This window comes from Phocoena phocoena, chromosome 18 (genome assembly GCF_963924675.1).
Source record: "Phocoena phocoena chromosome 18, mPhoPho1.1, whole genome shotgun sequence".
Classification (NCBI taxonomy): Eukaryota; Metazoa; Chordata; class Mammalia; order Artiodactyla; family Phocoenidae; genus Phocoena; species Phocoena phocoena.
The window spans coordinates 1,278,096-1,301,191 of NC_089236.1; the positions used below are offsets into that span (position 1 = coordinate 1,278,096).

General features: G+C 55.3%; 1 protein-coding gene across 1 annotated transcript in view; it reads right to left on the reverse strand.

Moving 5' to 3' along the window:
- Positions 1-23,096, reverse strand: part of LATS2 (large tumor suppressor kinase 2) — a 30,318-nt gene that overhangs the window by 4,968 nt on the left and 2,254 nt on the right. The window contains exons 2-5 of the mRNA XM_065896131.1: positions 5,556-5,688; positions 3,285-4,564; positions 1,778-2,360; positions 451-633 (exon numbers count right to left, since the gene is read on the reverse strand). Of these exons, the coding sequence (XP_065752203.1) occupies positions 451-633; positions 1,778-2,360; positions 3,285-4,564; positions 5,556-5,688 (2,179 nt within the window). The remainder of the gene's footprint in view (positions 1-450; positions 634-1,777; positions 2,361-3,284; positions 4,565-5,555; positions 5,689-23,096) is intronic.

The window sequence follows — 23,096 nt, forward strand, 5'->3', positions numbered from 1 at the left end:
GGAGCACTGCTGTCCCCAAATCTTACCTTGAAGGTGCTTCTGGACCTGCGGCGGAGAACTGGAGGACACAGTGTTTGTATCCTCACACCCGTTGACCAGTGAAGGTGGTTGACCCAGGTAGGACCCCCCCGCATCCCTCCCCCACAGTCCTGTCTATCACAGGACTCTGTCAAAACCAGTTCTGGAGCGACTCCTCTGGGCTCCAGGGAGCAAGCCAACCTCGCACCCGGCCTGTCACTTCCAGCCTAAGGAGGGGCAAGTGGAGACGGGCCAGAAGCAAAGGCAGCTCCCAAACAGAGGGACACACACTGGAGGCTGTGTTTGCTAAGGGAAGAATCCAGCTCTCGCGCTCCCATGAGCAGACACAGTGGGGACACTTTGAGTCTCTGAAAGCTGGGGCTCGGGACCCTCAGAGGTCACCTGGCTTGGGTGCAGGGCGGAAGCACGCACCTTTTCGGAGGAGCACTTCTGGGGCGATGTAATTTGGGGTCCCAACCAGGGAATGAGCCAGACACCGCTGATGCTGCCTCCGCGCCCTCTGCTCCAGGGTCTTGAGCCGGTCTCCACAGCGGCAATTAGACACATCATCCCAGAGGTCGCTGGGCTCCATGCTGTCCTGCCTGGTGTGACTCCCTTTCACCCAGGAAGCGAGCCGAGGAGAGAAGAGAATGAGAAAGTTAATTTTTTTTTTTGAGAAAGTTAATTTTCACTCTTTAACAATGCAACAAATCCATAGCTTCAAAAGGAAAAGTAATCCAACCCAGCTCCTGACACAGTGAGAAATATTCCTCCCGCCATCTCGCAGGTGGCTGAGGTCCTGGGTCTCACACCCAAGCTGTGACGTGCGCTCCTGTGCCAACATGGGAAGCATGGAGGAGGCGGCTGCAGGGGCTGTGCCCTGTGCTGGGTGACGGAGCAGGGCCAGCGAGAAAGGCTCAGAGACTGTAGGATGGTGGCCCCAGAGCCTCTCAGGCCCATCTCAAAGGCTAACACCACCTGTTTGATAGACATGTTTTAAGACGGGCATGGAAAAGAGTGAGAGGATTTAGAAAATATGAACACAAATGACTTCAGTGCCCAAAAATGGGAATGAACAAAATGATTTAGGATTAGTTTTGAGTTAAAAAATAGAAGCCTGAGGGCTTCCCTGGTGGCGCAGTGGTTGAGAGTCCGCCTGCTGATGCAGGGGACGTGGGTTCGTGCCCCGGTCCGGGAAGATCCCACAGAGCGGCTGGGCCCGTGAGCCATGAGCCATGGCTGCTGAGCCTGCGCTCCACAGCGGGAGAGGCCACAACAGTGAGAGGCCCGCGTACTGCAAAAAAAAAAAAAAAAAAAAAAGAATCCTGAGCTATAGAGTATTAAAATCACTATTATAAAAATTCAAGCCATAGATAAGATAATGACCAGCTGTTTCTGACTTTTCCAGGTAGCAGGACCACAGGAGGTGGAGTTAAGCTGGAGCCACAGCCAGGTCTGTGCCTGCAGGTAGACTCAGGGTGGCTGTGAGAGAGGGCTCCTTGGCAGGCTGGGAGGCTTGTGTTTTAAGGCTTGTTTTAATAGGGCAGAGTGATGGCTCCTCAGCAAGGCCCCATGAGACGCTATGGCCTACTGTCCTAAAAACGTATTAATAAAATTTGAAGCCACTAACTTACAAAACAAAAAACCACCTCACACGTCATATGACTTCTTCAGGGAGAAAAGGATGTCACGCCAAATTATAAAATCACCCGGTGACAGCTGCGCCCCCAGGCGGGGAAGGAAAGGCCTGAGGCGGTACCTTTCTGGTAGTATTTGGAGTTGTGCGTCCACCTGAAGCCCGTGCAGAGGCCAAAGTCTGTCAGCTTGATATGGCCGTCGAGATCTATAAGAATGTTGTCCGGCTTGATGTCGCGGTGGATGAAGCCCATCTTGTGGACGCTCTCGATGGCCAGGGTCAGCTCCGCGATGTAGAAGCGGGCCAGGTGCTCGGGGAACACCTCCATGCGGATGAGCAGGCTCATCATGTCGCCGCCCGGGATGTAGTCCATGACGAAGTACAGGCTGTCCTTGTCCTGGAAGGAGTAGTAGAGCTTGACCACCCACTCGTTGTCTGCTTCCGCCAGGATGTCCCTCTCGGCCTTCACGTGGGCCACCTGGTTGCGATTCAGGACGTCCTTCTTCCTCAGCGTCTTCATGGCGTACAGGGCGTGCGTGTCCACCTTGCAGGCCAGGCACACTTCCCCGAAGGCGCCGACGCCCAGGGTCTTCACCTTCACGAACATGGACTTGTCCATCTTGGCCCTCTTGAGCCTGTTGTAATTGGACTCCTTCTGGTAGAGGATCTTCCTCATCTGCTCCTGTTCAGCTTCACAGAGCCCGGCCTGTGCAGGAGGAAACAGGGGAGGGTCACCCTGGGGGAGCCCAGGGGGAGGGGATGGGGAAGAGGCCCCAGAACGCAGGGAACCCCAACCGATCCGCGGAAACCAGGGTGCAGAAGAATGGGGCCAGACACTACAAGCGAGAAAATAACTCTTTGTTCTTTACATCCACACAGAGTCGCAGATCTAGAATCGAAAGGGAAGACATAATAACAGGGACTTTTTTCTCCAAGTGACCTTAGGCTCTAAAAACTACAGGAAACTTATATTAATAAAAATCTGGGGGAAAGGGAACCACAAAATTCCTGGAGCTCTAAGAGCAATGTAATAATTTAATAATAGTTCAGGGGAAAATGGGAAAACAAACAAAGTCAACGAAAATGGGACAGCGGGAAGGGCACAAATCTTATTTTTAGAATTTGCAGTTACCGGCTCTGTGTGATTTAAATTGACCATAGCATTTTAATCTAAATAATTTCATTAATAATTACCTTTTCTAACAGTTTAGTGCCAACTAGGGTATGTTTCAAACCTTATTTTCTAACTATAGACTTAAGAAATAGATGAATCACTACTAGATATATTTGTCTTTATAAATCCCACAATTTCTAAATCCCACAATTTCAATGTATAAAACCTCAAATCTTCTTTCTACTCTTTCAAAATGTTTCCTTAGCAGTTAGGAAAACTTGGTGGATTTGTGCACTAGTAAGGACACACCATAAAAACCAATGTGTTCATTTACGCGCCGGCACATCAGGCAGAGCCCATCCCCTCCCGAGAGCGAGGGGGAAGGGGAACGCAACGTGCAGGACTTCTCCAGGTGGGACCCCCGATACCAGCCCCCCTCCCCAGGAGACCACCGGCCTGGAGGGGAGGTGCGTGAAGCAGAAGCAAGAAGGGACCCGCGGCGACCCCACGACCCACCTTGGCCATCTCCTGCTCCAGCTGCAGCCTGCGAGCCACCTTCTGCTGGTAGGTCTTCAGCACGTTCTCCACATGCTGCTCCATAAAGAACTTGAAGGCGGAGGGCGAGTAGCTCTTGATGCGCGACTCCCGCTTCTCCTCGTCGCGGCAGCCCCTGCGCACGGGCACCGGGGACGTCTGGATCTGCTTGCGGTCCTTGCCCGCCTTCTCCCCTTTGGCGCCCCTGGGGCTCCTGGGGCTCCCGTCGGGGGGCTCGGCGGCCCGGCTGCCCCGGAGGCCCTGCTGCAGCCCCGCGCACAGGCCGTCCACGTCGTACTGCTCGGCGCGGCCCTGCGGCCGCAGCAGGTGCCGGGGGTAGGGCGGGGGCCGGCCCCGCGCCTCGGCGCCCCCCGGGGCGGGGGGATGCTCGTCCTGGGGCTCCAGGCCCTCGAGCGCGGGGCCCGGCGGCGGCACCCAGGCGGGGTGCGAAGGCCCCACGGCCGTCTGGGGCTCGGGCCTCATCACCCGCACGCTCTTCACCGCGTGCAGGATGTGCGCGGCCGTCACGGCCGTGATGGCGTTGGGGGAGGGCGCGGCCGCCGCCTGGTGGCCGTTGAAGGAGCCGGTCCTGCTGGGGCCCGGCTTCTGCAGCGAGTCCCGCCGGGCCAGGCCGGCGCTCGGCCACTGCGGCGCGGGGGGCGCGCTCGGCTCGAACCGCTCGGCGCCGAGGCCGGTCCGGGAGGGGGTGGCCAGGCCCGGCGGGGGGCTGTCGCCAGCGAACACGGCGCCCCGGGGGCCCCCCGCGTGCACCGGGTGGGGCTGCTTGGGGTGCGGGTGGGGCGCGTACGCAGCGGCGCCGCCCGGGGGCGGGAACGCGAGGCCGGGCTGCACCTGCACCTGCACGGCCGGGCCCTTGGCGGCCAGGCCCGCGTACCCACCGACCTCCGGCGGAGTCTTGCTCTGGAAGGAGGGGCTGCGCTGGACGCCGTAGGCCAGGGCCTCCCCGGGCACCAGCAGGGGGGCCCTGTAGTGCGGGCCCTGCAGCGGGGGCGCCGGGCCCCCGGGGCCGGGGAGGCTCATCCCGGCGGCCTCCCCGGCGGCGGCATAGCCCTTGGGTGGGTGCGGACGGCAGTGAGGCCCGACGGCAGCGAAGAGGAAGTCCGGGTACTGGCGGGGCGCCTCGTCCAGGGCGGCGGGGCCCTCGAAGGCCGGCCCGCTCACCTGGGCGTAGGGCGGGAAAGGGTCACCTGCTCCTTCGAAGCTCGGCCTCCGCGGCACAGAGGCTGGCGCCAGGCCTTTTCCTGCAGAGGAGGGAACGGGAGGCTGACGCCGCGGCACGGCTACTCCGCGGCCGAAGGCCTGGGAAGGCCGCTGACGCCAGTGACGGCCGCGTGGGCGGCGCCGGGCTCCCAGTCCAAAGGCCGTGCCCTGCCTGTCTGAGGACGCCCCCGCGGAGCACCTGGCCGAGCCCTGACCGTCTGCAGCTGTGCTTCCAGCAGAAGCCACGGCAAATGACACTGTGTTCTCAGGCTAAGACGATGCATCAGAAAGACCACGAGCAAGGCAGGTGCGGGGTCATCAGAGAGTGGGCGCTGCCTCCTGAGGGGCTGGGCTGCAACACAGACCCCGGGACCCTCAGAGTCTGGACACGGTGGCCAGCGAGGCACTGTTTAAGGGAACTCCTCAGTCAAGAAGAAAACAGAAACCTGTGTCCTCTTCACAAAGAAGATACGGCTACAAAGCCCGTGCCATTTCCCCCTCAGCAGATGAACTGGGCTTCTCCAAGGTCTCCCACAAAACAGGGAACACTCCTGTTCAGTATCCTGAATCCCTTACTACACCCAGGGGCCTCCGGTCCCCAAATGGGCCCCATCTGCTCTACCAGCAAACAGAAACATTCAGTGACCGGCAGCAAGGCAAGACATCTGGTGCTGGGGCCTCTGGCCCTCCCCAGGGGCACCAGGGGGCTTTCCCACACCTCTGCCCAAGGTGTCCAGCTCTGGAGGCACCTGCCATTGGGCAGCCTGCTCTCAGAGGCCACAGAGTGGGAAACGGTGTGTTTCAGAATCAATGAAATAAGCCTCCCCCACAAGCCCAAGAGGAAGCAGAAAGAACCTGCGGGGCTTGCCTCATTTTAATATCCAGTGAATTTTCCGATCTTCCATAAGCAAAACAAGTCCACAAACCCAGCAAGTAGGAGGCACCCAGCTCAGTGTCATATCCGCCACCCGCCGTCCCCACCCTCGGGCGACCGTCAGGATGGCCCCTGCCCGCAGCCCCCAGCGTGCTCACCTGGGGAGGTCTGCTTGACGACCCGCACAATCTGCTCCTTGCCCGGCTCCAGGTAACCCATCTTACTGATGAACTCCAGGGCGGCCTCGATGCTGCGGCTGCCGGTCTGCTTGAGGGCCCTGCCCGCCATCTCCTGGGGATGGGGTGGACGCAGAGACGTCAGTGGGGGCCTGGGTGCGCGTCCCCTCGACACGAAGCCTCCAGGACTGCCTTCCCGCCCTGCGCCCGGCTCCAAGCCAGCACCACTGTGGATGTGTCCTCAGGCGCCGATGACAACCTCACTGACCCCCAGACCACGACGATGGGCCTGGAAGACCGTACGTCCTGCTCCTGCTAGAAAACTTCTGTGACTGGACTGAAATTCTCATCTAGCCTGTGGAAGTCAGAAAACTGCCCTTCCCCAGCCCAGGCTTCCTGGGGGAGGGACCCTTGCCCCGAGGGGAGACCTGCACATCTACTGTTTACGGTGCCCCGTGCCCATGCGGGCGGCGGCGGGCGAGAGAGGACATCAGCCCAGGACAGGCCCCAGCACTGCTGGCGGGATGAGCACCGGGGAAGGGGGCCGGAGGACGGAGAGGGACCAGGGACTGATCACAGGCCAGACGGAGGCACAGCCGGCTCTTCAAGGACAGCCGGGATTCGGGCAGCAGGAGGGCTCAGTGGAGGAAAGGTATTCTCGGCAGCAGGTGGTACAGTCAGAGCAGGGGCCTGGTGGGGGAAGAACGGGGAGGCGGGAGAGGACAGCGGGGAGGCACCACAGACCGGGCCGCCTACCTGAAGGCAGTCGCGGGAGCTTTCCAAGCAGGGTCGGGGTCAGTGAGAGGATGGGCCAGGGGCAGAGCTGCAGAACCCGTGGTCGGGTGCTCAGGCCAGAGGGGGAGGGCTGCGAGGGCTGTGGCCCAGGCGCCCTGGGTCGGCTCTGCAGAGCTGTGGGCAGACAGGGGAGCCAGCCTTCAAGGATGGAACCGGGAGGGGCAGCAAGAGGGGATTCTGTGGACAGACAGGGGTCTTCTGAAGGTGGAGGGGTGGGTGGGCAAGGAGGAGGGAACTGCAAATGCAGGAAGTGGGTGGTGACCGGAGGGGAGGGGTCTCAGAGCAGCAGGGGTGGGAGAGCCCTGACAGAGACTGCTGTAGCTCGGACAGGAGAGGAGAAGGCAGTGAGCAGGCAGCAGGACCCCAGGTCCCCAGGGGACAGAGGCCGGTCAGCAAAGAGCCACGGCAGAGACCCAGGAGATGCCCCGGACCCTGAGGACGGATGAGCCGCTCTCCCCGCCTGCCGGGCCAGAGGCTTTTCAAGGCTAACAGAGTGGTCCTGTCCCCGCGCTGTGTGTCTGCCCCTCTGTTAGGACTGCGACAGCCTGGGGGCCTGACCCTCCTGTGGCTCAGGGCTGCGCCCACCCACCTAACACAGGGACGGGAAGGACTCCAGTGCTTCACATCCACTGACTGTGTACATAATATTAACCTCCATCCTGGCCGGGCCCCACGGGGTGGCTGGACAAAGCGCGCACGCGGCCGTGACCTGTACAGGCCTGTGTCCTCGGGGATTCGGGAGAGAAGAGGCAGGAAGAGCCCCGCCCGTGAGCCAAGGGCTGGGGGGGAGGCGGCCTCTGGGGGAAGCAGAGGAAGGGACGGCTCGCGAGGCTGGGCAATGGCCAGAGCTGCCTTGGGATGGAAGGAAAGGGCACGAGCTGGGGGAGAGCCAGCCCGCTGCGGACAGCGCCCATCTGCTGTGTCTGGGACGGGACCGAAGCCTTGGCTGCTTTGGGGTGACCGGCCGCACGTGTGCGTCGCTTCAGACCGGCTACGTGTCAAGGAAGCGGCGACTCTGAGGACCAACCACGTCAGACAGTGTGTGTGTTCAACCCCCTGCCGCGCACTGGCCTCAGCCTCAAGATTCCGACCTTCCCAACGCTTGGCTTCCAGTCGAGGAACTTAACCAGCAAGAACACCGGAGGCAACCACAGGTGCCGACGTGCTCACAGGGCTGCTTCGAATCGCACAACCGACCGACTAACCAAACGCCCGTCACACACCCGACCACGCTAATGAGCCCTCCTGTTTACTAAGCAACCCAGTCAGGCAGTCTTGCCCTTGCCGTCTGTCCCTTCCACCAAATTTAGCAAGGGTGCAGTTTCCATACCTTAACTCTCAGAGACACCACTAGACACATATGTATAGGCATGCTTTAAAAACCGCAGGGAGGGACTTCCCTGGTGGTCCAGTGGGTAAGACTCTGCACTCCCAATGCAGGGGGCCCGGGTTCGACCCCTGGTCAGGGAACTAGATCCCGCACGCATGCCGCAACTAAGACCTGGCACAGCCAAAATAAATATAAGTAAGTAAATAAATACTAAAAAACCCCACAAACTGCAGGAAACTCGGGATCATTTTTAAACCCATCAGGAATCACAACCCTGCCTTGCCTCCACCCCCCAGGCAGCAGGACGCCCTTTCTGTGGCTCCAGCGCCCAGACGTCAGGCCAGCAGCACGGTGTGTGCCGCTGTAAGAGCGGTGCCCAGGGACGCCCACACCCTGCCCCTGAGCTCCGCCCCAGCTGGACGGCACGCTTGCCCCTGGGGCCTTCGGGAGCCCGGTGAGCAGGGGCCCGGGGTCTGCACGGCTGCCCCCGCGCCACCCCGTTGCCCCTCGGCTTCTGGACCCACGTCCCCTCCCCCCTGCCCTCCCTCGCCACCGGCAGAGCTGCCCGGCTTGAAAGTCCCGCAGCTCCAGAGCCCGGGGGCAGGGCAGCTCCTCAAGGCCCGTTCCCGGTGCTTCCAAGAGCCTGAAGGGCGGGTGGCTGGCTGTGAAGGAGAAGGAAAGGGCGACCCAGCCTGCCTGCGGCCGGAGCCAGAGACGCAGGCCCCCGCGGAGCGAGTGGATCCCGCGCCAGTCCGACACACCCGGCATCCGCGCGGTTCCCGGAGAAGGAGAAGAGAAAACTAAAGCCAAGAAAGCCCGCAAGGGGCCTCTGAATCTGAACTGTGAGTGGGTGACGAGAAGATGAGGCACCACTCCGGCTCAAGGCCCTACAGCAAGGCCGCGGGGCAGGGCACCCACTGAGCGCTTCCGAGGAAAAAGATGTTTTTTAGAGTAACTTATAGGTAGGGAATGAAGAAGAAGAAATTTGGGCTAAAATTAAACAAGCATGGAAAATGCTCAACCTTACCAAGGATCAAAGAAACACTTTTAATAAAATAGCGTTTTATATTGAATTGTTAACACCAAAACAAAATAGTTATAAAGGCAAATGGCTGGCGAAACTCTTCACAGTCATATATTTTTGGTCCTTTGAGGTGACTATTTGTTAACAAGTACCAAAAGTTATTAAACGTGCGCCCTGATTTAATAATTTTACTTCCTAAAATTCTCAGGCCAATTTAAAAGAATCCTATTTTAAAAGTCAACTTGCATAAAAATGTCTGTCCGAATTAGATATAATACAATAAATCAGCCCCTCAAACAGAAGGGTGTAGGGCAGGAGTAGAAAGGGCTTAAATAATCCAATGAGAGAATGATTATGTTCATTATAATTAAAGTATTCCCTGGGACACACTTAATGCAGCCCAAAAATACTTGCTATGGCCAAATTCTCTTACTGGAGAAGCACTAAGCATCTAATATTCTTCTCTACAGAGTACACAGCAGTGAACAAAATGTGCGACTTTCGATAGCGTAAACAACACGAAGAAACATTGACGTGCAAAATGCGTCTGAGCATCGCCTACAAACAAGGGCTTGATCAGAACACGAGGAAAACAAGTTTGACAGTTTTACATTGAAATATGCGATGATTTCTTCTTGTTAAAGAGCGTAAGATGGTGAGAATACTTATGCGTGCGCCCAGTTCCGTTATAATAAAGCTGCCAGTGTTATCCAGCTACATAGTTGTGGGCAGATGACAAAAATCCTCCAGCTCACAGCTGAGTCCAGCGAGAGGGCAAGATTTCACAAGGTCATCCCAGAGCTCCCTTCAGCTGTAAAGTTCCACGATTTCAAGGGATGTTTGCTAAAACATTAAGGATTTTACTGTTGGCAGTATCGAGATAGGTGAGCGGAGGTGTGTGACCCACTCCAGGGAAACTACCAAAATCCCCTATGAGTTTACACACACACACACACACACACACACACACACACAGGAAATGAGAACGTTATCATAATATTGATTACTGGTGTGATCAGTGAACCTAAATAACGTCTTTAGTTCAGTCTATCCAGCGGGTTATTCCAGTTGTCCTACTATGAGCCCAATAATCAAATACCTACTTTGCTTCCATTTATCATAATTTGGCTACACAGTCAGCAGGAAGTGCTGCTTTCTACATGCTCTTGCAACTTCACAGGCCCCTAAATAAGTATTTTACTTGGGTTAATATTTAACTACAAAACCATTCTTATATCTTCGTGGGATTTGTTCTTAAAGGAACACCACACTCCTGGATATGCCTATTATGATAACTTAGGTCCAACCTCTTTTTGAAAACAACACTCCCATTTTTGTCAATAATGAAAAGCCACAGAGAAAGAGAATATAACATACAAAAACACTTAGCCGTGTTCCAGGAAAGGGTAGGGAACCAGTTTTAACAGCACATGTGCTGCCCAGGCTCAGGGCCTCCTGAGGACGGTCAGCGGCATGAACCTGCCCGTGGACACAGTGGGCCCGCCGCTGGGCTCAGGGAACAGGCTCTGCCGGGCCTCCCCAGCATGGCCGCCCCCCGTGCTCTGGCAGGAACCCCCTGACCGCACCCTCACCAGCACATGCCTGCTTTTAGGGAGGCCGACGGGTCCTCTAAAACCTGGCTTGCGCAAGTCACGCAATAAATAGGCACACACACAAAACCACAAAATCTCTAGGACAGTCTCTTCTGCCCCAGGAAACAAGGAAGGAGCCAGACCGTCCCTGCCAGGGACAGACAAGCCCTGGCGTTCTGAGTTCTGGGGGAACCAAGGAGCCCGTGGCAGAGAGCACAGGGGTGGGCGGTGCGGGCCCCTCAGAAGACAGATTCCAGGGGGGAGCTGGTCACCACCAGCCAGAGAGCCTGGCGACACGAGTGGGTAGAGGTCCGTGGTGGCCCAACACAAAGAACCTGACGCTGAGTTAGAGACAGGCGCGTTCAAAGCCTGAGCTGACTCAGCCAGACGGAGGGTGGAGCTGGGGGCGGGCAGAGTTCAGAAGCAAAGGTCTCAGGCAGAGAAAGCCTGGGGACAACACAGCCTCACTGGATGGTCTGAACTGGGGGACGCGGTGTGACGGGGCCCAGGACCAGCCTTCCTGCTCCCCCGCTGGGCAGGGCCCCGGCTCCTTTCAGGGCAGGATCGGAGGTCGGGACAAGGGTTCAGAAGCAAGGGCTTGCCAAGCTCCAAGCTCTGCACACTTGGCTCTGAACCTCACTGTGGGCTCTACAGGGTAGAGAGAAGACACCGGGAGAGGGCAGGCCCAAGAGCCTCCGGCCACTGTCCTCCGGGGCTGGGAGGGGAATCAAGGGGGGGCTTAACGGGGAGCTGTGGCTCGCACTCTTGCTGGGAACTCTGTCGTCGGAGGTACAAGGTTTTCACGAAGGAAAGGATTCGGTTTCTGTCTCAGCCCACGATGCCGGATGACGAAGCAGGAGGTGGCAGTCCAGTGCGTGAGCAGCGGGACCCTGGGCCCAGGGAACGGGGGCGGGGGCTGCCCACCGCCTGGTACCTGCGGACACAAGACGGAGCCACGGAGGCCAGACCTGCGCCGCGAATGGGCGTCAGGACGCCGGGAGATGGACCAGCCGGCAGAGCTCAGGCGCCAGCGGCTCCGCGTGATTCTGGAAGAAGAGACTCTTCATCGGCTACAAGCCCGCCTTGGCCCCTGAAATTCAGTGGCCTGAGTGTGTGGGGAGAGTCTTCCCGTGCAGACAAGAGCCACCGCCAACTCCTGCCATTCAGACGTCTCACCCACAGACAGCACACGGGCCTCCCCACCGAGCATCCTTAGTCAGACCTTCGAGCTCCTTTCTGTGCTTTAAATGAGTAGCTGCTCTTCTCCTGTGTGTCCTGTAGCCCTCTGCACGGCCTCCGTCCCACTTTGCTGGGGACCGTCAGCCCACAGGCATCAAAGGGAAGGGACGTCTAGATGCAGATTTCAGGGAGCTCTCTTCTCTGTGGTTGTTTTTTAAAATGTTATCAAGTAAACGGGGCGATCTAGAAAGCTATGGGCTCATTTAAGAAGGAAGACAGTCTTCTGCTACTTCTACACCCTTGAAAGAGACAGTGAAATTTACAAAAATGTTTAATTATGAAATATGGTACTGAAGACAAACTTCCAAGCTAGTTTTTATGGAATTTTCAGAAAAAGTTAGGGAGTTCCCTGGTGGCCTAGTGGTTAGGATTCCAGGCTTTCACTGTCGTAGCCCGGGTTCAATCCGTGGTTGGAGAACTCAGATCCCGCAAGCCTCACGCGGCCCAAAACGAAACCAAACAAACAAAAAATACGCCAAAACAAAACAAAAAATCTATTAAAAAGAAAAAAAAAAAAGCAAAGAAAAAGCCACAGTGTAACCTTGAAATGGACACATATCGGGGAGCTCCGCACACAGGCACATAGCTGCTATGCAGGCACCCTTCTGGCCGACTCCACCCCGTGGTTCTGAAACCCTTTAAACTGGGACTTCCCTGGTGGTGCAGTGGGTAAGACTCCGCGCTCCCAGTGCAGGGGGCCTGGCTTCGATCCCTGGTCGGGGAACTAGATCCCAGGCGTGTGCCGCAACTAAGACCCGGGACGACCAAATAAATAAATAAATAAATTTTAAAAACATGTTTGAAATCCTTTAAACTGATTTCAGGGTTGAAATGGATGCTGACCCCCGTGTGAAAGCCCATCGAGTAGGCCGGGACAAGGACGCTGACTTTTACCCTGATCGAGGCAGGAAGCCACCTAGCGTTTGGAGCACAAGATCCGACTTCCGTTTTAAAAGGGTCCCCTGGCTGCGCTGTGGAGAGCACAGTCTAAGGGGGATGGGGGAGGTTAAGGGGCCGGCGTGACCGTGCAGACGCACCGACTGTCCAGGTCCCCACGGACTCCTGCTGGGTTCCCGGGAGGGCCCTTGCAGCCCACGGGGAGCTCAGCTCCTCTCGTGCTGCAGACCAGCCTTTGGGAGGGTCTCTTGAATGGAGGCGCAGCCTCGTGAGCCCTGTTGGTGGGCGGACTCGGGACTGAGACAGAGAGGGAGCGGGAGCTGTGCACGAGTCTCCGAGTCTTGGAATCGCCCTAAAATGTAGGTGCTTGTATTTTATCAAAATCAGGAGACTGGGACTTCCCTGCTGGTCCAGTGGCTGGACGCTGCTGGTCCAGACTCCGAGTTCCCAATGCAGGGGATCCGGGTTCAATCACTAGTCGGGGAACTAGATCCCGCATGCCGCAACTAAAGATCCCACACGCGGCAAGGAAGATCCCTCATGCCACAACTAAGACCCGGCGAAGCCAAATAAATAAATTAAATATTTTTTAAAAAATCAGGAGACTTGAGGCTCAGAATGAGTAATCATTTCCCAAGTTCATACAGTCAGTGGTAAAGTCAGAACTCAAAACCCAAATAGTCAAGACAAGTCCAACACGACCAGTAATCAGAGGCTGCATTTTTTAAAATAAGGGACCATCTCACACTCATTAGATGGACAAGTGTTTAAAATACCTGACACCACCAAGTGTCGGCTAGGACAGGGAAGACCGCCCCGCAGAGGCTGAGGACGAGATGCTGACCTGTAAACCACACAGAACACTGTGACAGCATCTGGTAAAGTCAGGGATGCTCACATCCTGTGACCCACAAACCCCACTTCTGGAGAAAGTCCCCACGTGTTCACAAGAAGCACACACAGGAGAACACCTGCTGCACTTCTGTCGAGAATGGAAAACTGGAAACGATCTAAACATCCGTTAGTGGGATAACGGAGACGTAAGTGGCGGTGAAATGACAGCAATTACAATGAACGGGAGCCTCGTCCCTCAACGTCGATAAACCTCAGAACCACGATGCAGACGGGAAAAGGAAGCTGCAAAGTCGCATTATACAGGGGTTTTAAAACACCTGTAAAACAACCGCAGATTGGTCACAGGACGCGCCTAAAGCAACAGCACCGAACACAAATGGGAATGAGGGACCCAGCGCGGAGGCACAGAGAGGCTCCATGTGACACAGCGTTTCTCCCACAGGTCTCTGGAGCAAGGTGGGAAAATGTTACATCATTCTCTCTACTTCTATAAATGTTTGAAATATTACTCATCATCAGTCATCACAAGCATGTCTGACGGGAAGGCCAGCCCCAGTGCTGCCTGCCCACGCGCGGCCTGTGCCCCTCGTCCACGATCCCGCCTGCTCATCCTGAAGTTCTCGGGGCCGGAAGCTGCGTCCTGCTCACGTCTGTGTCCACGGCTTGGCAGACAGGAACTGCTTGGGCGTTCGGAAAGCGATGAACGGATGAAGGAACAGACGTGCAAAAGCCCAGCCCTTCCTGCCCTGGCGGCCCCATCCCGTGAGCGCACAGGGGACGGGAAGAGCGCCGTCCCTGCGTGGTCTCCGCCCTGGAGGCTCTAGAGGCGCCGAATCCCACCCCTCCTCCGCACCTGCTCCTGCCTCAAACAGCCCCTCCTGTGGCCCAGCGGGTCCCGTCCAGCAGTGAAAGAGTGACCCACTGGCTGTCGCTTACGGGTGACAACATTCAAACAACCTGGGTGCCCCAGAATAGACCGAGGTCTATCATCAATTCACTGGAACGCGACACTTTGTTTTTTTAGACAGTGTGTCGGAGAATAAAATGACACGGGGCAATGCTTGCAATATACTGTAAAGTAAAACAAGCCAAGCACAAAAAGTGGGTCCCAAAAACACACACGGGGCTTCGGCTCATACCTGGTGCGTCAGCCGCCAAATCCCTCTCATTACTTTCCATCCGTGCTCTGACGCGACAGTCACAGCGGAGAAGGGGCCTCAGGACGTCTTGGAATAGAGAAGCCAGAGGGAGGGGGTGAAACGCCCAGGAGCAAGCTGTGAGCCCACGGGGCAGGAGAGGATGAGGACCCAGGGTCCCTCCCGGCCCGGCCCTCCCCTGGGGACACTGAACCCGAAGCTCCGACCAGAGACTGCAGCCCAGCGAGGGGCAGACGGGCAGCACGGAAGTGAGGCAGCGGGTCAAGGGAGCCAGGACACAGCCCTTCGGCCCCGCCACACCTCACAGAGCTGAGGGTCTCCCCTCCCCCGGAGAAGCCAAGCCCGGCGTGGGCAGCAGTGAGCCCGGCCTCCAGCGCAGCCCCTGCCATCAGCGCTGTGGCCGTCACTCCCAGCCAGGTACGAACAGCCTCCAACTCAAGCCAAAGCAAACAAACCCAACAGCACACACGATATGACCTCATTTTGTAAATTAAAAAAAAAAAATCACACCAGATACCGACATGTTCACGGTGGCACCTCAGAGCGATGGGGGCCTGATGATCTTCCAGAAACGCAGCCAAGTAACCGCCAGATTCCCTGGTGTTGGGACCCACGACCCCCCCTCACTTCCTCTCACCTCTTCTTTGGCTGCTGTTTAAAAACATCTGCTTCCTTCTCTCGGCTCTATCGAGACGGGCTTCTAGAGACCGTGCGTGGGTGTCAGCTCCGGCTGCGGGTCAGAACCCGTGTCCTCTCCACCCTCCACGGACACGTGTGACACCACTGCAGGGATGCTCGTTACAGGGAGGCCTGTTTTCTCCAGCTGGTCACGTGCCCACAGGCAGCAGACTAAACACCAGACAATGACCACACACGTGCTCGGAGGTGCACGATCGTTTTCTCTGAGAAAACAGCTATTTTGACACACCTTGGGACAGGTCCGTACAATGGGAGGCTCTGCCCTTGGCCAGGAATTTCAAACATCTGGGCCGCTGCAGATTTAAGAGTTCCAGAGACGACAAGCTTCATCAATACCTGCCGGAGATCCACTAGGAAATCTTCCAGCCAAACCTTCTACCTAGCAGTGGTCCCACTTTAAAACGATGCTCTTAGAAAATGCCATTAGCACCCCTTTCGGAGAGTCGCACGTACAGGCTGTTGGCAGATTTGTAAAGAAATGAACAGCAGGAAGGCCTGTGGAGTGAATGTGTAGACAGAGGACCCTGCATCTAAGCCCCGCCCTATCCGCCACAGTCACCCCGAGAAATGAGTGCCGCCAGCCATGTGTCAGAGATGCAAAAACCGAGAGAGTAAGATGGATTAGCAACTTACCCTAAGCCACAGTGTTAGCAAGGACCAGGTAGGAAGGAGAGGCGGGGCTTCCCTGGTGGTGCAGTGGTTAAGAATCCGCCTGCCAATGCAGGGGACACGGGTTCGAGCCCTGGTCCGGGAGGATCCCACATGCCGTGGAGCAACTAAGCCCGTGCGCCACAACTACTGAGCCTGCACTCTAGAGCCAGAGAGCCACAACTACTGAGCCCACGTCCCACAAATACTGAAGCCCGCATGCCTAGAGCCCGTGCTCCACAACAAGAGAAGTCACTGCAATGAGAAGCCCATGCACCGCAATGAAGAGAAGCCCCCACCCCCACCCCCGTGAGCAACAACGAAGACCCAACTCGGACTAAACAAACACACACACACACACACACACACACATATAAAAGACTGAAGGTGCTTATCTATCAAAATATTGATGTTAAAAACGTAATCTTATCAGTGGCTGCCTTTCAGAGGTAAGATTTTCAGCTGCTTTCATTTTCATCTACAATGTCTAGAACGTTCTATAACAAACCTAAATTACGATTTTGAAAACAATATACCTATAGTAGTCATGAAATTATGAGTTGCCCTTTCCAAGCTGGTTGACATTTCTAGTGCACGAGGTCTGGGCAGGGAGTGAGCGAGGGTTCGACTGCTTTCACTGGCACAACTGACCACTGCCCGACAGAAAGCTAACACGGGCCACAGAGGGACTTTCATTTTCTTGTAGCCACATTTAAGAAGAAAAAGGTAAAAGTGGAATTAGTGTTAATACGTTATTTACCCCCATAGATCTCTTTCAAGTGCAATCAATATTAAAGGTACAGAGATATCTTACATTCTCTTTTTTGCACGAAGTCCTCCAAATCAGGCGTGTATCGGGCTCAGCGCAGACTTCAACTCAGACGAGCCGCCGGGGTCAGCGCAGCCGCCCCCCACGGGCCGTAAGGGCCTGGGAGCCTCCGCCGGCCCCACCGAGCGCCCACTGCAGAACCCGGAAGGCTGCAGCTGCCCACTGACTGGCCGTCTCATTCTGTTTTGCTTTTTGGTTCATGGATTTTTATTTATTTAACAGGTTATTGTCAACTACGTTAGTATTCCTTTACGTCTAAGCTCCTATTTACTACTCCCAGTGAGTTCTGCACCGTTCTTGAACTAGAATTCAAGTACACTGACAGAGAAGTTTCTGTTGGTGTCCCGGGGCCAGCACGGGCGCACCTGCGGGAACACCATGCAAGGCATCTTCAGAGGGAAGGCGCCCGAGCTGGTGGCACCTTCTTGTTCAGCAAGTGCCTTTCAGCACCTCCCCAGACGCAGGGTCATTCGGGTGTTCAGCTCTGTCCGTGACGGGACGCACAGCACCCTGAAACCCTGTCTGGTTTTTATTGGCTCGGGATCAAAACTACTGACCTACCCAATCCGGGCCTCGACTGTCCCCGTCAGCATCTAGAATCTCTACACGTGAGTGGCCGGCTGATTCATGGAGGGCGGGGCCTCCCACCCTCAGCACGGAGGAAGGACCCCCGCACGACGCTCCAGGCTGGAGGGACGCGGAGCTGCGTGTCCTGCATCCCACCGATCCTTGTCTGCCGCTCCATCGACCACGGGAGAGCCAGGTGAAGACCTCCACGTGCGACCGTGGACTTGTCTATTGCTCCTTTTAGCTCCCGCGTGGCACCCCTCACCCCATAGAGCCTGAAGCTTTGTCTTCAGGTGTGCTCTCCCTGGTACATCATCCTCACGTACTGGCCCTTTTATTATTGTGTCCCTCTGTCTCAAGTAACACTCACCCTGAAGGGTACTGTCTGATTTCAACGTCGCCACCGCATCTACTTGATGTTTACGGTTTGCAGGGCAGACATTTCCCCCGGACTTTGGCTTTCAGTCTCTTCGTGTCCTTGTTCTTGTAACAGGTGTGCCTTGTAGACGGGACAGAGGTGGATCTTGCTTTTTTATTCAGTGTGACAGTCTCTGCCTTTTGATTGGGGTGCTTAATCGCTTTACACAGCGAGTGTAATGATCGCTATGGCTTTATTTAGGTCTGCATGCCTACTGACGCGTCTGGCTTTCACTCCGCCACTCCTCCATCCCCGGTTCCTTCCACGTTAATCAAATGCTGCTTTAATCGTTCGCTTTAATTCTTCACTGACTCTGTAGCTCTGTCTCCTCCAACTGTATTTTAGTGATTGCTCTAAAGGCTGCAACATGCATTTTTAACTTACCACCACCTACTTAAATGTTGATTTCTAATTGTGTCAGGAAAAATATAGGACCCTTGCCACAGCTGACCCGGAGCGATGGGGGTTGGTTAGGGGTTTCAGCTGCCCACACAGCTGAGAACCCGTGTACAGCTGTACAGTCGGCCGTCCGCACTCGTGGTTCCACGTCCGCGGATTCAACCTACCACAGAGTGCGTGGGACACATTTGCTGAAGAAAATCTGTGGATAAGTGGCCCCGTGAAGTTCAAACCCAAGTCGTTCAAGGGTCAGTGGCATCTCCACTTAAGCCCCACCCCCCAGTGCGTGAGCCGCAACAAAGCGAAGCCTCGTTTTATTGAGATCTGACTGTACCTGAAAGTTTTCACCAAATTTGGGAAGTTTTCAGCCATTACTGCTTCAGATGTTTTTCTGTCCCTTCCTCCTTCAGGGATTCCAGTTCACATACGTCACACATCCTGGACCCCTCGGTATTGTGCCACAGGCCTCTGAGAGTCTGTTTACTTCTCTTCAATCTTTTCTATGTTTTTTGCTTGTGTGATGTCCACTGATCCATATTTAATTTCACCGATTCCTTCTACTGTTGTGGGTTCTCAGCTAATTCACCTGCGAAACGTGCCAGGTGGGCCAGCAAATCCCTAAGACCCCGTGTAAGCCACCACGGTTGCCTGGGGGGTCCTGATGGAAACGGGGATTCGGGGAAGGGAGAACACGGCTCGTGCGGGAACCCACTGCCCAAGGAGACCACACGATGGACCACGGAAGAAGCGGGCCTTGGCGGGGTGGGATGCAGCTGGGTTGCCGGGGAGGTCCCAGCGGGAGGACGGACAGTGCGTGCGGGGCAGTTACTCGGCCTGGAGGCCGCCGGCGTGTAAGGAGGGGGATACGGCCGGGGCAGGCGGGTGTGCCTGGTAACGAGAGAAAGGACGGGGTCGGATGAGGAAGTGCAGCGGCTCCCAAGGGGGTGGCTGCGGCCGCGTTTCAGGAAAAGGCCACCAGGAGGAATGCGGGTCGGGGGACTTCTCAGGAGAATCTGGCGTAGGGCAGGGTGTTAGCACGGAAAAGACAGAGATGTGAAAGCTACTTAGGAGGAAAAAATTGCAGGCATCGGGGAAAGTATTCATTAAACAATGACTGAAGGAGAGGCTCTGGTCAGGGACGAGTCCAAGACAGATCTCATTCATTGCTGGAAGGACTGAAAGCGTAAGTGCAACTTAAACACATCAAGAAATGTGGCGATTCAAATAAAAACTATAAAAATGCCCTTATCACTTGTCCTAGTAATTCCATTTCTAAAATTTATTCCCAGGAAATCAGTGAAATCCATTATGATTCCCGCAGAAGGCTGTTCATCGCCAGCGCTGAGCTGCTCACACGAGGAGGCCGCGAGCCCTGTGTGGTTTGATGCCACGTCAGCCCGGGCACGAGCCCGAAACTCTGCCCCTCGCGGTGGCCAGGCCTCGCTGCAGCCCACCGGTACCTCCTGCTTCCCTCTCCCCTGCCTGGTCACTGGAGCTCCTAACACTTCCGACTTGGTGCTGTCCAACTCAAATAGATTTTTGCTCAAATAAACTCTTAAAATGTTTAATATGCCTCGGTTTACCTTTTAACACCAGCTGTTTACAATAAATTACAGAACATCTGTTTGAACAATGGAATATAACACAGATGTTACAGACGAAAGTGTTTATGATGAAATCTTTATCCCTTCACTTCTGAGGGTTTGCACAGTTTCAGGGCCTAGAGGATGGTGGTCTCAGAACAAAGCCACCGCTTCACAGGTCTGCAACCTGAAGGGAGAGATGGTTACTGAACGAAATACACACCTACACACATAGAAACAAATTCTGATAAACGCCATGGAGGGAACTTCCGCTGTAATGAAAGAACGAAAACAGGGGGTTCCAATTTAGACCGGGGATCAGAAAAGGCTTTTCTGAATCCATGACACTGAGACAAGCCTCCAAAGGGAGAGGGCATCACCCAGGCAAGTGGGGGCTGGAGTTGGGAAGCCTGAGAAGAGGCCACACGGCCGGCAGGGCCAGGGTGCCGACCGCGGGAAAGGGCGGGACCTGAGGCCAAGAACTCGTCCCCGGCACAGTGGGAAGGTTTCCGGAGGGAAAGGACAGGCTCCTTCCTTTCCAGAGTGACCACTCGGAGGGTTCTGTGCAGGGAACAGATGGGGAGAGGAGCCCTGCGGTCCCGGGCCTGGCGGGAGAGCTGAGCGGGAAGGCGAGCAGGGAGAGAGTCAACGCGTATATTTCTGCAACAGAAGAACTGGGATCATATTGTACGTGCTGTTTTGTGACCAGCATTTTTCCACCTGTCACCCTGGGCACATCACTCCTTGATGACTTCCCTTAACTTCCTTTAACTAGAAAAAAAATTTGGCCACTTTTATACCAAAATGTTCAGAGTGGTCATATCTGGGCTGATACAACTGCGGCAATTTTTATTTTCTCTTTATACTTTTATGTATTTTCCGAAAGTATGCAATGAACACACGCTACTTTAATAACCTGGGGAAGCCTGGGGGAAGGTACGACACAAAGGTATGATTTGCTAGTGTCTTGTCTAAATCCTATTTAGAAAGGTATAGTTTATCTTTTGGCAGGGCCGAAATTAATTTGAAAATCAAAAAAAAAAGAAAAGAAAAAACAGAGGGGGGAAAAGGCAAAGGCTGCTACACCCACAGTCATTGTTAAGACAGTTTCCTGTTACAGGACTGACATTCCTCAACTCAAGTGTTTCTTTTTTCCTCCTGCTCTTATTAATATTTCAGGGCAGTGACAACCCTGAACACTAGTCCCTTTTCCAGAGGAAGAGGAGGAAACATACGAGTCACCTGAATCCCTGCATCTCCCTCATTAGCAAAACCCCGGCCTTAGACTGAGACCACCGAGGCCACCTGTCACCAGGATGAAGGGATGGCAGCCTCGCATCAGCGCCCCTCAGGGTCACCCCCGGCCCTTTCCTGATAACGGCCAGTGAGGCAGAGCTGTGCTTCTGTCTGTTCTAGTGCCTGAGACTTGAGGGACAGTTTAGTGGACCAGCGCCCGGAATCCTCTCTGCAAAGCTTGCGTTTCCCACCATCACTGCTCCTGCCGAATGAGGGGCACAGCCCCATGGCCACGCGGGGCCTCCAGGGCACACGGGGCACACTCGCGGGGCACACTCGCGGGTCCAGCGCCGAGAGGGGCGGCCGACCATGGGCCTACGAGTTAGAAACAACGGACCCCGGGACTCTCCTGTAGGTCCAGTGGTTAAGACTGTGCGCTTCCAGGGCAGGGGACAGGGGTTCGATCCCCGGTCAGGGGATCATGCACATGCCGTGCAGTGCAGCCAGAAAGAAAAAAAGAAGAAACAACGGAGCCTGGCGGTCTGACCGGGGTCGGCTCAAACCCGGAGGCAAGAACCAGGGCTCCTGCAGGAGGTGAGCTGATCCAGACGGGGATGAGGGGAGATGGCATCACCGCTGACACAGTGTGACACGTCCACAGAGCTCCGGCGTGAGCTTGTCCGGGGGAAGGGGGGCTGGGCAAGCGTGGCCGGGGGGAGGAGGGGGGCGAGAGGAGGGGACCAAGTCGCTGAGGAGGAAGCCCCTCCGCGGGCACCGCTGTCCTCCCTCCACTCAAGCGGGTGTGACAGGCACGTGCGACCACGCTTGCCAGGGCGGGGGGAGCCTGAGTCACTGGGGTCGCAACTGGAGCCCTCTCTGACCGCTGCCATGCGGTCTCGGAACAGCGCGGGGTCACACGGTCGCAGCCACCGCCACGGCCTGTCCTTCCACTGTAACAGCAGCACGCCCAGCGCCGCAGCCTCTGCAAAAGGACCTGGGTCGAGGAGCACCCTGTGTGGTGGGCTGAGAAACGTGATTCTTCGGCACTTTTTGGCTTGAGGATGCCAAGAATTCTCTCCCTTTTCCTACTGACCAAATCACCCCAGTCTACCTGGTGCTGTGCTCGAGTCCCTGACCACTGGCTTTCTTCCTCAGCCCGAATTGGGCATAAGAAATGGATTTGTTTGTTTACATTTCTTCCTACCTGCATTTCGTTAAAGAGTTTACTCACTTAAACACATACAATAAAGTGAGGAAAACTGGATTAAGTCAGGATTAGGAAAATTATACCGACAGAGAAATTCGGGACCAGGGGAACATAGCCGCGCCTGGACTCAGCACCGCCCACGGCAGAGCAAGGAGGGAGGTGGGCAGGGTCAGGACACAGGTCATCCACTGGGAAAAAGCACGAACAAGTCCCAGGACTCCCGTCTGAAAGAAATTCCTCACCTAAGTCCCCCTCTGGGGACACACCGTGATGGAACGCTCAGCTGCTCTAAGGGCCCAGGAGCCACGGGCATCCTTGCTCTCCCAAGGCCCCAACACAGACTCTGAGGGGCCCCAAGGGCTGCAGGCCTGTCCCAAGGGCGCCCTACTTGCGCTAACCCGTCACAGTGCAGCGGGCGAATACAAATCGGTGCTTCCGAGAAGCAGCAATGTCACACATACGAACATCGCGGCAACACTGAATTCGCCGTTTTTAAAACTGTCTCAGGAAGAAAAAGAGGGAACACCTGGTAATAGGGTCGTTTGGAACCATAAAGATTACAAGAAAAAGCGAAACTAAATTTTATAAGAAAGATAAAGTAAGAGCTAAATTTAAATCATCACTCGTGCTAATAAGAGACGACAAAACAGGATGCCCACAATCAAAAACGTATCTTTCCAATTCCTTAAATCTATATTTAAAGAACAGCTCCTTCCTTAAGAAATATTAACCCACCGGCCTCTCTGTTTGCCCTATAGAAAATTTCATAAGTCTTTAATGATTTATGTGCAAAAGATTATGAACATTACACCGTTTGACATATACATTATACCATTACACAGTGAACAGTCTTTTACATTTTCCCAGAAACTGAATCAGAGTCCCAATAAAATGGGGAAGAAAATGTGTGTACACACGCGGTAGATAAAACACTGCATATAAAGTGTGTCATCACCAACAAGGACCTATAAGACCTTGGGAAAACTGGGAGTTTACTGCCATTCTTATAAATAGAGGGTTAAAATGGCATTTAAACTCAAAATATAAG